General features: G+C 53.8%; 1 protein-coding gene across 1 annotated transcript in view; it reads left to right on the forward strand.

Moving 5' to 3' along the window:
- The window catches only part of LOC128841628 (myomegalin-like), a 78,773-nt gene extending 64,857 nt beyond the window's left edge, over positions 1-13,916 (forward strand). Inside the window, exons 4-6 of the mRNA XM_054036857.1 lie at positions 5,641-5,717; positions 11,618-11,741; positions 13,740-13,916. Of these exons, the coding sequence (XP_053892832.1) occupies positions 5,641-5,717; positions 11,618-11,741; positions 13,740-13,916 (378 nt within the window). The remainder of the gene's footprint in view (positions 1-5,640; positions 5,718-11,617; positions 11,742-13,739) is intronic.
- The last annotated feature ends 2,498 nt before the right edge of the window (positions 13,917-16,414 follow it).

Raw genomic sequence — 16,414 nt, forward strand, 5'->3', positions numbered from 1 at the left:
CCTGCCAGGCTGACCACCTCCCATGGAGAGGTGGGGCTGAACATTGCAGCACAGGTTAGGAACGTGGTTTGAATTCTACCCAGATACATGATTTCATGACCACAGGCTGTCTACGTATCTCCAGGGCTGTCAAGTGCAGAACATGACAAGCTTTCAGAAGAGATCTCCTTGACATTTTTATACACAACAACATTGTATACAGCCAGTTGACTCAATTGCTTATTCTTTGGGGTTTGGACCCTCTGTTCTCCCCTTGGGTGGCTGGACCCTGACCATCACATGTTCAGTTAGGACAGGCTAGTCCAAATCTTCAGCTGGAGGCAGAACTACATGTAGCTACTGTACTGGGCTTGCAGACAGGGCAAGTTTGACTCAATGGCCCCTGGTGACTCACCCTCTCTCGCCAGTAGTGTGGCTAAGACACCTAGGGAGGATGATCTTGAGAAAGGGCCCTGCCCTACGACAGAGTCTGGGATTTATTCCAAGCCTTGCTACAGGGCTGTGACCGTGGGCAAGTCACCAATCTCTCTGCCTCCCATCTTTTGAGTGGAAATAATAATCCTTTCCTAGCCTCCGGAAGATTAGCTCACTAAGCCTGAGGTGGCTCGATACCATGGTGATGAGCATCCTAGATAAGCCAGTAACTCATGGCAAGCATGAGTGGTTCTGTCATTGGTTTAAGTGGCAGGCCCTGCATTTGTCCCAAGCTGGATAACAAGGAGGTGCCAGACTGGCTGAGACCTGAGGCCCAGCTAGCCCTCTCTCTGAGGCTACGTCTTCACTATGGCGGGGGGGGGGGGGATCGATTTAAGATATGCAAATTCAGCTACGCGAATAGCATTGCTGAATTCGACGTATTCGAGCCGACTTACCCCGCTGTGAGGACGGCGGCAAATCGACCTCCGTGGCTCCCCCGTCGACGGCGCTTACTCATACCTGCACTGGTGGAGTACAAGCGTCGATTCGGGGATTGATTGTCGCGTCTCATTCGATCCCCGAGAGATCAATTTCTCCCACCGATTCAGGCGGGTAGTGAAGACGTAGCCTGACAGTGGCCAGCACCAGCTGCTTTGGAGCATGGTGGGATGTGGTGAAATACATCTGCCCCGATCTGTTTTGGGGCACCTGGGGCCCAATCCTCTTTGGCTTCAGTGGCGCATGAGACAGCTTTGCGTGTTACTATGTTCCGCTGAGAGCGTCTCAGATCCAGAGCTGACTTTCCTCATGCTCTGCTGATGTGAGTGTTTCACTGCTTTGTCAGACACCAGACGGCTGAAAGGAACCGAGGGCAGCCAGTCTCTTCTTAGCAGAATGGCAGTGGTGTCTAGGGGCCGGGCTCCTCATGTGCTGGCATTGTACGAAGAGACGGGGCCACCCCAGAGAGCTCCCTGGTGGATGTGACAAACAGATTCGGGGGGGGGAGCACATAAGGGAACAGTGAATGAACTCATGTAATAGGTTCCCACTGAACATTCAAATGCACATAGCTGTTGGCTGTGGCTAGACGAGACCAAGGCTGTAATACTGATGCCCAAGGCATTTATTGCGCAGCATTGGCCTATCTAGATGCTGCTAACCGTGGCAGAGAGCTGCCTGGTACAAAACTGGACTCCTAATATCGCTATTGACGCTCCTGGAAGCAGTGGTGTCTGGTGGAGATCTGAGGGGGAGGTGCATAGCTCTAACTAGCAGCACTGTAGTGTCCCAGCCAAGGCGGAGCACACCCCTTAGGAGTGAACAAAGGGAATCCAGTCCTAGCACAAACATGCTCTTCAGGAACAGCCCATCTTCCTGGGTCTGCCCTCTTCCATGACAGCCTGGGGCCCTTCTACTGGGGTGAGCTTTGGACTCCTGTCAGCCCCTCCTGCCCCTCATTGGTAGAGGTGTCTACCCTACTTCACGGGGTGGCAGCATCAGGAGACCCCCCCCCCCCCCGCTGTGGTGCCTGCAATGGCATCCTAAACCATTGGGCTGTCCACCCTAGAGCCCAAACCATCCTGTTTCCCTTTCTTAGGGCTTCTGCCTTCTTGGCCAGCCTGGGCCTCTCTCTGGCCCATTTGAAGCAGCTCCCCCTGCTCTTTGGTAGCTCTCCTAAATCTGCTGTCTCCCCTGCCCCTGCAGGCTGTCTTTCTATCTCCCATGGCAGCCCTGGTCTCAGCCACATGCTCCTCCATCATGTAACCCCTGTACTCTCATCCCCTTCACCTGGGGAGGTGAGTAAAACCAGAACCACACCCCTCCTCCCTCCCGCTCCCCCTCCATAAAAGGCCAGCTCACCCTGGCAGCAGTGCACTCTGAGTGGTACGTTCCACTCTAATGCCAGAGAGGTACATGCAAAATCTAAGGGGCTTGGAGAAGAGCCACCAAAAGGATGCTGGGGTCTGCAGAGCTTGGCTTATGGTGGCTGAGAGAGAACTAGACAGCTGTGCGTCGCAGACGCTTGCCATGGCCATGTACTGTGCATGGAGGCAGAGTGAGAAATGTATCTTTTCCAGAGCTGTAGGCATCCTGGCTGGGCAGCAGACTGGTGGCTTAATAACATGCTGTGGCATCTGCTTGTGTTCAGCCCTTTTCCTGCCCACCTGCCCCAGAGCATTCAGCTCAGCGGGGACTCACCCCTGCAGGGCACTGCAGTGGGTCTGCATTGCCCAACAGCTCCCCCCCCCGGCCCTGGGTGTCCATCCCTGTTTGCGGTGGGTCATTACGGCCTGTGTTTATCCCCCTTTGTGATATAGAATATGTGCTAGGCTCAGTCCTCTCCCTGGGCAGAGCCAGCTTATCTCCTCTGTAAATGCTAGTCTACAGCCAAACCTGCCTTACTCTGAACTTGGGGATGGGCCGAGTGTTTTCTGCTGGCACCATGAATACTCACTCATGCGCTCCGTGAGGGGCGGGACCTGTCACCACCCACCTGTGGGCCAAACCCAGGCCCAGCTGCCCCCATCTGTGCTGCTCCCCTCCCCCAGACCAGCAGCTCAAAAACAATTGGGTCACGTAGCACCTTGAAAAAACTTCTTGTGGTGCGAATGGATGGAAAATCAGGCTGACAGCGCAGTCTGGGCCCCCTGCTCCGGACTCTCCCCAGTCACCGGAGGGGTATGGTTGCGTTGCATGCATTCATCCGTGTGAAACACTTATCAAAACCTCTCCTGACTCCCTCTTCCCTCCCCATTTCAAGACCAAGTAGCATAGCTCCATGCCAGCTAGTGCACTGCACCCCCATGTTCTCCCCCAGCTATGCCTGGAATGCATGGGAAAGTCAAGCATTTTGCTGTATACACCACACCAGCTCAATAGCACAGGGCCCAGGGTGCAACTGCAGGGAGCAGGGCGGGACAAGGAGGGTTAGTGAACACTATGAGAGCAGAACTAGACTGCGCAGGGTCTGGAGAGAACAGAGCAGCGGGAATTGCAGGTAATAAGGGGAGCTTCACTCCCAGGAAATGTAGCGACCTGCCCCTGCGGGAGGAAATTAACTAAACAGCACAGACACCCAATGGGGCAGGCTGCTCCCAGTGCACTGCAGGGGCCTTTTTTTGTACTGCACTTCTGTCTCTTGTAACCAACCTGTCCAGCTCATCTGGGACTGTGTGGGACTGGCATGGGGAAGGGAGGTGTCCAGGGCCGGCTCTAGGCACCAGCAAACTAACCACGTGCTTGGGGCGGCACAATTTTTGCTTGGCAGTTGTGCTCCTGGAGGTTTTTTTTTTTTTTTTTTGCTTGGGGCGGCAAAAAACCTAGAGTGAGCCCTGGTGTCCAAGACGAAATCTCCATCTTAGAATGTGAGGCACTGGGGTGTCTAGTGCAGCATTTCTCAAACGTGGCCACCAGGGGCTTTTCTTGTGGCCACAGTCTCCAGGGCTCTGATTGGGGGTGGGGGGAAAGCAGCGGCTACTCCCCTTCTTTGTTGTTCCTGGATGAATTGCCTTGGTGTTGGCTGCTGGGGCTGCAAGCAGGGGTTGGGCACAAAGCTGGAAGTGGTGGGGCTCATGCTCTGGGCTTCACCCTGGGGGGGCAGGGCAGCAGGCTCTGGCCACAGAGCTTTCGGCTCCGGCTGCATGGCAGCGGGCCCCGGGCTCTGGCCCTGTGGCTTCGGGCTCCGTCCCCATCCCCCACCCACAGAGCTTCAGGCTCTGGCTGTGGGGCTTCGGGCTCTGCCCCCCCCCCCCCTGTTTCCCCCCCCCAATTCCATCACCCTTGGCCCCTGCTGCCTACCCCAACTTCCCATCCAGGGTTTAATTTGTCCCCAGACTTGCTGGGGCTGAGTAAGTCTGCTGTGAAAAGTGATATTAACAAACATACAAGTATCACTTTTCAGAGCCGACTTACTAGCTAGCAATAAATAAATTACCATGATTTGAACATGTACTTGTGCATATTTATTTGTTTTTCCTAGAGCTAATTAAGTATTTTAGGAAAAAGTGTGAGAGCTGCCAGCAGCAAGAGTTGGTGGCTGCCCTCTGAGGCCACCAAAAAATTTGTCCTGAGGACCCCTGATCTAGTGAGAATTGCTGGGTGGATTTAGGGAAGCAGGACATAATGGTCCCTAATGGAGACTAGCCAGGTTCACCAAACAACCAACCCCCCCAGGAGCTTTGGTGACCATAAATGGAAAGAGTTTTGTGTGCTGTCTCTCGTTAAAGCCAGCCCCTCTGGCTGCACGGAGCCCCTAGTGCCATGCTACAGGACTCTCTGACTCAGGGGAAGAGTGCTGCCTACTGAGTTGCCTACAGCTGCTGTACAAGTCTCCTATCCAACCCCCGAAGAGGTCTGACCCATTCGCAAGGAGAGGGGGTATGGCCAGAGCTCCTTCCAGGGCTGGGCAGGAGAGCAACGGCAGCTGGCCACCCTCCTTGCAGGGGATCCAGGTGCAGTCAGTGTAGTTAGGCGCAGCAGAAACTGCTCACTTGGTGTTTAGACCACAGGTTTTGCTGCTTTGTAGTAAATTCGAAACTTATTCCTTCAGCTTCCATTTCTGGAGACAGCTGTGCTGGGGACAACAGCCCAGCTGCTGGGGATGGGAAGACACTGGGCCCTATTTTACTTAGATGGGGCCTGACCCAGGCCTCTCGAAGTCAGTGGGCATAGTTGTATTGGATCAGGTCCATGCGGTGGTGGGGTTAGCTGCTCAGCAGAGGTAGCAAGGAGCCTGGTATAAATGTTTGCAGAGGGGTTTCGGTCTTGAAGAGCCAGCTGGGGTGCTGGGAAAGCCAGCGTTTGGGGATTGCTGGTTTGCTGGATTTGGACAAACCCCAAAGCGGCCTCTGTGGGACCAGCCAGGGAAAAAAGTGGGAGATTTGTTACAGGCTCCCAGCGGCTGTGTCTGGCAGCCAGGAGACTTGCAGGGGAGAACCTCCCCTCCAGGCAACCAGTTTCTGTGAGCTGGGAGACAAAGGGCTGAGAGGAGATGCTTAACCCAGGCCCTTTGCTCTGCGGGTGACCTGGCTGTCCAGGACCGGGGTGATGGAGCATCTCTAACAGGAACTGTTTACAGGGGGGACCGAGTGAGTGGCTTGGCAGATGTGCAGGAAGAGATGGGAGCTGGGGGTCCGTAGGCCCTGGGGAAGGTTGGAGGTTAAGTGGCAGGGCCACAGGGCACTGGGGGTGTGAGGGTAACTGCCTGTCTGTTCCTCCTCCCAGAACATCGAGCTGATGGTCGAAGTGGAGAGTCTGAAGCGAGAGCTCCAGGAGAAGCAGCAGACCCTAGATAAGGCTTGGTAAGTGACACTGTCCATAGGCAGCCAGTGAGGCCTTGTAGCCCTGCAAAGGTGCCCATCCTCAGGGCGTGATGCTGAGAGGGGGAGCCGAGCAAACCCAGTATAATGGGTTCAATCACAGAGACCCCCTTGGGACTGACGAATTATGTGCTGGGACTACCTCTGAGCCCGTTTTCCCTGTCAGCTTGGGACTTCAGAACCCTGCCTTGTTGAGCCAGACACGCTAGCCTGCTGCAAACACAGACCCAGGTCTGAACCACATCCCCCAAAAGCTGTAGACTTAACTGAAAAAAGCTTAAGAAGTTCTCCTGTCTCTAACACCCAGACACCCAGCTCCCAATGGGATCCAAACCCCAAATAAATCCATTTTACTCTGTATAAAGCTTATACAGGGTAAACTCATAAATTGTCTGCTCTCTATAACACTGATAGAGAAATAGGTACAGCTGTTTGCTCCCCCAGGAATTAATTACTTACTCTGGGTTAATTTATAAGCAAAAAGTGATTTTATTAAATATAAAAAGTAGAATTTAAGTGGTTCTAAGTAACAGACAGAACAAAGTAAGTTACCAAGCAAAATAAAACAAAAACAGGCAAGTCTAAGCCTAATACATTAAGAAACTGATTACAGGTAAGTCTCACCCTCAGAGATGTTCCAATAAATTTATTTCACAGACCAGACTCCTTTCTAGTCTGGGCCCAATCCTTTCCCCTGGTACAGTCCTTGTTCCAGCTCAGGTGATTTCTCATGACTAAAGCCAGCTTCTGTTCTGTTCTATCTGCTTTTATAGCTTTGGCACAAGGCTCGAGACCCCAAGCCTTCATTCTTCCTGGCTTGAATCATAGGAAGGCTTGCAAATAAACAGAGCCATCTACAGTCAATTGTCCTGGTTAATGGGAGCCATCAAGATTCCAAACCACCATTAATGGCCCACATGTTGCATAATTACAATAGGACCTCAGAGTTATATTTCATATTTCTAGTTTCAGATACAAGAATACAAATAGGATGAACACACTCAGTAGATTATAAGCTTTGTAATAATACCTTACAAGAGATCTTTTTGCATGAAGCACATTCCAGTTATATTATATTCACACTTATTAGCATATTTTCATAAAATCATGTGGAGTGCAATGTCACACCCAGCTCCAACCCGCTCTCTGCCCTCCTTCTCTGCAGCAGCCAGACCACTTCCCAGTCCTGTGCCCAGAGTGGCCGCTGGAGCTGTGTAAGGTTGCGGGGCCCAGTGGTCACCCTACGTCTTGGGAGGTATGGCAGTGCTGGGGCAGGGCAGGCCACACTGTACTATGGGCTCTGGCTGCTGTGGTTCCAGCTGTGCGATAGGAAAACATAAATAAAGCCATTGTGCAACCCAAATGCTCGTTCTTTGCATGAAGCAACAGCACCCTCCAGCATGGCTCCCACCTGCAGGGACAGAGCCTCACGCTCCCTGCGGATCGCACTGGGCCACCAGCCCACCACCACTGGGGGAGCAGGGCACAGGGGAAGGGATCCTGGGGGACAGCCCTGATGCCCTGCTGACCTGGCTCTGCCTCCCAGCTGTCAAAAGCCCTTTCCATTGTCCTGGGCGTAAAGCTCTACACAGTGAGAGCCAGGCCTGTGGCACTCAAGGGGAGAGTTAATGGCAACTCAGATTGGCAGCTGGAGTGGTACGGATGCGTGAAAGAGGGTGGATGGAGCTAAGTGTGCACAGTGAACAAAGCAGAGAAGTGGGGGAGGGGGGAAAAGAGGACTGTAGAAACACCATCCAGGCAGGAACATCAAGGAGATTTTTCACAGTATCTGATTAGCAGCGATTACTTTATTCTGAAATGGAAATACTCTGACTGGATGGCGGAAGGTGCTGAGTAGCAGATCTCAGCCGTTACAGTGACCAAGCCAGCTAGGCCAGCCAGCTACCGGTTCAGAGAGGTTTCCCACTGTGCCCTCTCTGGTCCAGCTGGTAATGGGGCTCTAACACTCGGATCATCATCAGATAACGCCCCTTGTACCCAGCCTTAGGAGCCCCTCGCTGCTGGAGATTGACCCCCGTAGGGTAGGTCTGCATAGCAACTGGAGGTGTGATGCTCCCACCCCCAGCCCTGCTTGAAGTAGTGCCTGGAAAGCAATGTGGCTGTGAGGTGAGGGAGTGGGTAAGCCCCTGCGAGTCAGAACCCATCGGAGACCTGAGAGACATCCTGGGGTGGCTAGCCCGAGCCAGGAATCCCACCTCCTAGCCACTGTGTAGACATACCCTGAGTGGCTGCTCAGCCAGTCCCTCCAGCTCCCTGATCCCCTCAAATTCCCCCAATGTGTCCTTTTCTGTCAGGTGCTGAGGGGCCCAGAGGTGGGTGTGCTCTGCTGGGTGTGGTGGTGCCAGAGTCCTGATGGACAGGCTGTCTCCAGCACTGGCTTTTTGGAGCCATATTGCATTGCAACCTCAGTCTCCCTTGTGGCCCTCTCCCCTGCTCTCTGTGCTCAGCCCTGGTCTCTTCCCTTCGAGTATCTCTCTCCAGTTCGGATCATTTCCCCTATGTGCATTAGCTGCCTTGTGCCAGCCAAATCTGTGCTTTGATTGTCAGCTCATGTTTCTAGCCTCTCTGCATTATCCCTGCCCCTGCACGACTCCATTCAGTGCCATCTGGGTCTCCAGTGTCAAATTGCACAGGACTGATCCCTGGGGCTGGGGCACCTTCATAGACCCCTCCCCCTCACCATTGCTCTTCGTCTTAACCCCTTGTTCATCACACGTGGGCCAGATCTAAGTAACCTTTACTGGTTCGACCAGATGCCTGCTAGCCAAAGGACTACACCCACTAGACAAGACCGGTAGCCAAGAGGTCCAAGGGAAGCTGCCTGGTGGGAAGCCAGGGTGCACACTCCTTGCTTTTCCCACCCGTTGCTGGGAGGGTTGGGGGCTTTTCCTCAGCTGTTAGGAGCAAAGGGGGAATGTCTCTAGCTCCCGCAGTGGGAGATATGCTGCTGTTTGAGAGCCCTGCTCAATCCATCTAGGGTCAGGCAGGGTACGGTGGTGCTGTGAGAGCAGCGCGCTCTTGCTGCCTGGAAGGGCTGTCCAGGGAGACCTGGCTGGTGCTTCTCGGGCCCTGCTCACACCCCAGCCAGTTTCCTGGGCGAGAGTTTGGATCTTGTTCTCTGAGATGGAGGCCTTGCTTTCCAGGAGCCTCTGCTCTGCTGTACAGAGAGGGAGATTCGCTGATGGCAGTAGCGCAGTCTGAAGAGCGCAGGCATCCATGTGGAATTAAAAATACCAACAAGGTTGTGTGGGGGTGGGGATGACATATCCCAGGGAGGGGCCTGTTGAGCTGGGAAGCTGTCCAGGGGGCACTAGGCTGCAGGAGAGCTGCTCTCATGCCCCTTTTAGAGGTGCTCTTTGCACAGCATCATGCAGAGAAGTCTTTTACATTCAGATCTAGTTTTCCCACCATGACTGCTCTTTGAATAATGCAGGCAAAGGTCCCTTAGGCACCCAGGAATAGCGTCCAGGCTTAGATCCTGTAAGAGCAGCTCCGTGGGCTTGTGTTCCAAGTGGTTTGTTTAACAGAGATTTGCTTTTCAGTGCATCAGACATCCTGCTTATCTCCCTGCCTTGTGTAAGCGCGGAAGCGGGGCCTTTGTCCCTGGAAGGGTGTGTTTCCTAGGATCCCTACAGGCCCTTTCTCAGCCCATCCCCAGCCAGGAAGGACTAGAGAACAGGCAGAGTGAGGCAGTAGTGCCAGCTCCAAGCACAGAAAAATCACGCAGTTGGCTGAGAAATCATGATATTTTCACAACAACAAATATTGGGTTGGGTTTCTTTGTCTTCTAATTTCTGAGCCTTCAGGGTTGAGTCAGGACACATTTTTGTGTTTTTCTCTGCAACCAGGAGGACACACAACTTACTTAGTTTTCTGCATGAAAGCCGAGGTCTCATGTAATCACCTGACTCCAGGAGCTGGGGCTTGAAGATCCCTTCCCCATTCTCATTCCAAAATCCCAAGAGTTGTCAGCACTGGAGAGGGTTTGAACATATGCTGTACGTCTCAATGGAGACAGGGAGATGTGGGCTTAGAGGCTGATATTGTTTAACATTCTAGATGCAGCATGAGCAAGCACAGCTGTTTGTAAACTAAAAATAATTGGGCACCACCTGTTTCCCAGAGGGCAGGGAGATTCCTGTGCTGGCTGGGGGCACATCACTGACTCTGCGCATAGGACAGGAACACAGTCTGTTTGCAAACAGGATGGAATCCCATGGGCTTTTCAGCACGTGACTCTCTCCCCCACCCCTGCTACTTTGCAAAGCTTTTGTATTTAAAAATAAAAGTCAGTGTCACAGAAGTCCCGAAAGCAGGAATAGAACCCACGGATGAGGAGCTGCTCACATGACAGTCACCTTCCCAGTTTAAAATATGCTCTTTCCCTTTGTGACCTGCCATGTCCTGAGTGCTGTGTTACCTGGGAGAATGGCTGATGTCCCAGTTGCTACGAGCAGGATGGGGAGGGGGATGACGGAGATGACAGGGGAAAACAAGAAATTCTGAATTCAGATCTAGGCACGTAAAGAGAAGGAAACATTTTGTTCCCATTGAATATTCACATTACAGTGGAATCCAGAGACACCAATCTGGATGCGAGGCCCTGTCATGCTAGGTGCTGCACATATGAAGACACAGCTCTGAACAGTCCGGAAAGACAAGTGATCTAGGCAGAGTATGGGAAAAGGGAGGCAACGAGATAGATCCAATGTTTGCGCCCATTCTATCCCAGCCTGGCAGGCAACTGAATGGAAACCTAATAGCATCCCAGAGTTGTAGTCAGGGACCACGGCCCCATTGTGCTATATGCTGGGCAATCACAGAATGGAAAGACTGCCCGTTACACTGGATTTCCTTGTAAGCTTGCAGCGGGCCATGCACTTGGGAGGGGAGAGCACAGGCCGTACTGCTGCTCCTGGTGGAAGGATGCTGCAGCAGTGGGGGCCGTGGGGGAACCTCGCTGAAACGGCAGGGAAAAGGGATAGAGTGACAGCCTGGCAGCATGCAGTACCTGGGACGCCAGGAGCATTGCACAGTGAGGGGAGGCTCCCCGCTGTGATCGGCAGCAGCACAACTGGGGAAAGTGTGTCCCCTCTGGTTCACAGGTGCCTTTCCAGAATGCTAGGGTCCTTCCCCTGCTCCTCTTCTTCGCCCCTTCCCGGCCAGGGGCTAGCTGGTGTGATATTCAGGAGGCCCATCCGCTCTGCTTGGGGCCTCAGTGTTCCTGCTTCCTCACACCTTCCTTGTTCCAACTGCCTGCACTGGGGGGGCCAGAGTAGAACAGGTCAGAGGGGTTGGTACATCGCCTGATGTCTGTGTAGCATGCATGACTGCCTGAAGCTGGAGACCAGGCTCAGATCTGGACCCTGGCTCCCCACCTGGGGAGAGGTGAGCATACAGGGCCTGATTCTGTGCCATCAAACTGGTGCAGTGGGGAATCAGGCCCAAATCCTTTGGGAGCTGGCTTAGTGCCCCATCCTCCCCCCGCAGTCCCTCTCCGGGTGCTGGGGACCAGCAGGCCACGGTCAGCTCTCTGCAGTCTGCAGCTGTTGCTGTGGCCCTGGTGCAGCGATGGAGTAGAGCAGTCGCTGCTATTCCTCCCATGCTCACCCAACTCAGCGCAGCAGTGGGTGTGTGGCTGTACATGCTGGTCTACGCTAGCTGTCCCTGTGCTGCTAGTGCCAGGTGGGGCCTCCCAGAGCCGTACTGGGGGTGGAACCAGGTCTGGGCCCTGTTTGTGACACTGACAGAGTGGAGTGAGCCAAGGCGGCTGTAGGGGGACAGCCTGACTTGCAGCTCAGCCCCCGCCGGGCGGTACAGGGCTGCCCCTTGCTCTGACATGCAGGTGCCATGTCTTGCAGGGCAGCTGCAGAGAACCTGACCAGTCGCAATGAAGCAGAGCTCCGGCGCCGGTTCAAGGAGCGGCAGCAGGAGACGGAGCACGTGTCGGAGCTCCTGGAGAACAAGATCCAGCTCCTGCAGGAGGTGAGTGGGGTGGGGCACGCGCCCCAGCAGTGTGGCGTCAGCCATGGAAGAGGAGCACAGAGCTACTTGAGACCAAGTAGGGCCCGGCTCTCTCTCTTTGCTACCCCCCTCTGCCCATTCTGGAGTCCCAGTTTCTTCCCCAAATCCCAGGGGACTCAGCTCTTCTGGGCCTGCCATGTGGGATGAGCTTTGGGCCCCACGGCAAGGCTCCCATGTGACACAAGGAACAGGACTCTTGGCCCCTGTGACTTTTTTTTGCGTATGGGGAATGGAGCTCAGGGTCCCTCAGGACTCCCCTTAGCCCACCGGAAACTGGGAACAAATCTGAGGCCCCAGCTGCTCTCCTCTACCCCAATGGGCTAGGGAACCGCTGGTTATTCCCTCTGTATCTACAGCAGACAGAGCTCTGAGCCCTCCAGCTTGTTCTCTCTTTACCCACAGCACATGGGTGAGGGAGCCAAGCCTGCAGGGTGGCTACCTGCAGGGTATTAGGAACCAATTTCAGGACTCCATGGCCCTTGACCCCCACCTCCTGTTCTTTCCATTGGAAGGGCAGCTCTGCCATCCTGGTACGAGAGAGCCCGTCAGCATAGCAAACCCTCCCAGCTTGGTGTTGTCCTTGCTCTCATCTCCTTCGACAGGTGCAGAGATTGGCATCTCTGGGAGACTCCCCTGGGTCATGGACACAGACTTGTGATGACCCCCATCAGTTCTAGTGAAGATACGCAGTTTCCTCCTTCATACAATAATTACACAGGTGCAGCTGAAGTCCGTGGGAGCTGCTGAGCGCTCGGCACTTCTGCAAATTAGGCCACCTCTTTAGGAGCCTACATCTAGATTTAGGAGCCACCCTATATTTGAACATCTTGGCCAGGATGTAATCCATACCGTGGGAGCGTAGCTGGCCCTAGGAGAACCTTCCTTGTTGCTGTTATAGCATTGTTTGCATTTAACCTTCCCATCGCAGTCACATTGGGTTTTTTATTTTTCACTTAATTTCCTTGGGTTTTACAATAAAGAACTGGAGAGAAGAGGCTTTGTAAATGAAGGCAGGGGATCGTGGCTGCAGTGAAAAGGATAGAGGCACCTGAAATCACAGGGGAGGGATTTTAAACATTTTTTGTATTCTTGTGATATTTCTCCTTTCTTGGATTTAAGGCAGTGAGTGTCCTGGGAAGACTTGACGGTGTTTTGCAGGGAGGAATTTGCACTTGTCTCACCAGCAGCCTGCATTCAGTATCCCCCGCTCTTCCCCATGTGGCCCCATAGGGATGGTACATTGTAAGCGGGGCTTCATTCTTTCTTTAGAATGAAATAACAGTAAAAAGCTGCCCAGCCCCAGCTCTGGGCACCCTAACACATCATTAGCAACACAGTTGTATCCCAGCAGCATTACAGCCACCTCCAGAAAGCCCTCCATCGTTGTGGGAAGCATACGTACCCCAGCCCTGAGCTCGCATCCTCTCTAAGAGGTGTCATTTGCGGCATGTCATCTAATTCAGGCTGTTTCAGAGGGGAGGTGGGGAGCGAGTTACAGAGTCCCGGAGCCCTAGTAGATGCCCAGTAAGCCTGCTCCAAGTGAGATTTCCAGGGCACGCAGCTGTTGGGTTTTAGTCCCAATTCAGCAGGGAGCCCCTTCCTCGCAGAGACAGGCTGAAGCGAGTTTGAAGAGGACGGGTTGTAGTGCAGCTCCTGGTGGGACTTGAACTCAAATGTCAGCTGCAGGTCCCACGAATGTTAGCACTGATGCATTACTTGCTAGCGACTGTAGCGTGGCCCCAATTCAGTCATCACTTGCAACAGCTCAGGTCAGTAGGCCCAGCCCTTCATCCTCCGCCCAAATCCTGAAGCCTACAGGAGGGAGCACGTCTGGTCTCACTGGATGCAGCAGCTGCCGACTGGTGTTGCTGCTTCTCCTTCCCCTCACAAGCCAGTGGGGTTGTGGCTCTCTGCCTGGGTGGCATGAGTAGCCTGGCTCATGTCACATTCCATCCCCAGGAGGCCAGATTAGCAAAGAGCGAGGCGGAGAGGATGGCAGCCCTGGCGGAGGCTGAGAAGGGACGCTGCTTGGAGCTAACCAAAAAGCTGAAGGAGCTCACCAAGGAGGAGGAGAAGAGAGGAGCCCAGGTTCTGCATGATGATCACTGTGCTGCACTGGCCCAGAAGGACAAGTAGGTAGCCGTGGTCACTCCAGTGACTTGCCTCTGCTGCTTCCTGGCTGGTGGCCCCTTGCCCACAGAGCAGGTAGCCCAGCTGGGGGGTTCAGAAAAGGGATCTTTGTCTCGGAGACCCCAGAGTGGCGCTTGCTGAGCCACACTGGGCCGCATGACAGCAGGACCAGTCACTGGCTGGGTGAGCAGGATGGGGTGGGGGTTGGCATCCAGCAGAGTCAGGGCTCAGTGAGTCCTTGGAGGGATCCTGCTAGGGGGGCAGTGTCTGGCTGAGCCAGGTGGTCGCAGAGCAGGTCGTACTGGCGGGCTGGGATGGGTTAAGCCACATAAGGGAACTCCCTGGGTACTGTACAGACAACATAGTGATTGTGCACTCCCCGGCTCCTCGCAGCACCTCCAGCACAGGGGCATGGGTGGGGGAAGGTGTGTGGTCAGCAGGTCGCTACCCTCCGGACTGTTCCAGGAACAGCCCCTTGGGCTAGGAGCTGTCAGTCGCAAACCAGGAGCGTGCTCTAATTTACTCTGGGGACTGACCCACGCCTTGGCTGACCCCAGAATCAGTTCTGCAAAGGTGATGTGAAGCTGCCTTGGGTCCTGTGCTGAGCACAGAGCCCTTTAGCAGAGATCCTCCTCTTCTTCCCAAGGTAACTAAGCCATTTTCTCCTTGGCAGACGCATTGAAGAGCTGATCCAGGAGCTAAGTGCCAGAGAGCAGCTCATTGAGTTGCTGGCCACAGAGAAGCAGAACCTGCTGCAGCGTCTGGAGGAGCCCAGAGAAATGGAGGTGCAGGTGAGATGGGAGCTGTGCAGGGGATAGTCTGAGGCCTCCCAACATGTCCCTGCTACACATGTAGCTGGGCCATTTCCTGGGATCTAGTCCCAGCTCTGTCACCGGCCTGCTGGGTGACCCAGGGCAAGTCATTTCCCTGCCGTGTACCTTAGATTCCCCATCGATAAAATGGTGGTATTGGTGTTGGTCTCCTTTGTAAAGGGCTTTGCAATCTTGGGTTGATAAGAGCCGAGTGGCACTGTGTTCTTTATTGTTATTCTCAGCCCATCTGAGCCAAATCTATTTTCTGCGAGTGGAAATCTGGCACTGGGGGCCCTGGTCACACTTCATGCACCAATTAGCAAATCACTCAGTAGGTTGGGTTTAACTCATAAGGCTCTGTGTGTGTGGTGGGGAGGGAGTGGGGGAGAGCAGCCATGATTTGGGGGCCTTTTCTCCCAGTCCCTCCCTGTCCACAAGCTTTACCCCGTTAGGAGACTGCTTTAAAACCAGTTCCTGCTGACCTGGGTGGAGGCACTGGGCCAGGTGTCCCTCTGTCACCTCAGTGGAGTGGCACCAGAAGTGAACTGGCACAGTTTGTCTGGTAAGTGTGGACCAGGCAGTGGGGTAGAATTGTTTTCTAACTCTCTTACAATGGCTTTGCCTGGGGCAGGATTCTGTGGTGATTTAATGCCTAGCACTCATCCAATTCTTTATAGGCCTCCAGATACATTAGCCAAGGCCTTGTATCCTGTGCAATAGGACAATAGGATTTTGCAGGAGGGACTTGCCTTGCCTCCCAGAGTAGGGGCTCAGATTGGAGTCAGGCATTGCAATGGGGTGTACTGGTCCTTTAAAACTGGTGTGGGAAATCTTCGGAGCTAATACTAGCCCCTCCCAGATTAGTGTGTGGAGGATGAGGTCATGGGATGGCAACTGGAAGTCAACCCAATCGGCTGCCTTTGTTCAGGGCCTGTGATGGGAACTTGGGAGTGAAGCTCCCTGCGTTCCGCATCGCTGGGGGAATGCTGGGAATCACAAGGGAAATTGTGGGCCTCTGCAGCAGTGCATACTGGGAAGGGGCAGAGTGTATGGCTGGAAGTGATGAGTGCAGGGGAAAGAGAGAAACTCAGGCTCTCAAGGAAGGTAAGTGGCACTCCTATATACCTCTTGCAATACAAGGCTGAAGGGCATTCAGGGAAACAAAGGCAGCAAATTAAACCTACCTGAGGACACACTGTTTTACAGACTGCTCAATTAACCTGTACAACTCACTGCCACAAGATCTCACTGAGGCCAGGAGCTGAGTGTGATTAAACAACATCCCACTGGAAGGTTCTTGCAGCTCATCTCAGCATCCAGGCCTCTCTTGAAATGCACTGTACAAAGGATACAAACCCTCCTGCTTCGGAACAGAAACCAGCTTCTGACACAGCTAGGAACTTCTCCTGTGCTGAGTGAGTCCATAATTCTCCCCGTGCTCTCTGCACCTTCTGCTGAAGCGTCTGCTCCTGGCTACTGTCAGGGGCTGAACTAGATGGAGCCTGGGGCTGGCAGTTCCTGCCTTGCATTTTGATGAACAAACACTCCAAGCAGTAATTCCTGCTGCCTGGAGCCAGCGGTAGCAAAGGCCACACCGGTGACTCTCCTATAGCTGCACCTTAGCCAGAACTGGTGCTAGTTCTAGGGTAGCAACACTCTGAGACTTCCTGATGGGAAGGCTGGACACAGTTT

The sequence above is a fragment of the Malaclemys terrapin genome, chromosome 8, assembly GCF_027887155.1.
Source record: "Malaclemys terrapin pileata isolate rMalTer1 chromosome 8, rMalTer1.hap1, whole genome shotgun sequence".
Taxonomy (NCBI): domain Eukaryota; kingdom Metazoa; phylum Chordata; order Testudines; family Emydidae; genus Malaclemys; species Malaclemys terrapin.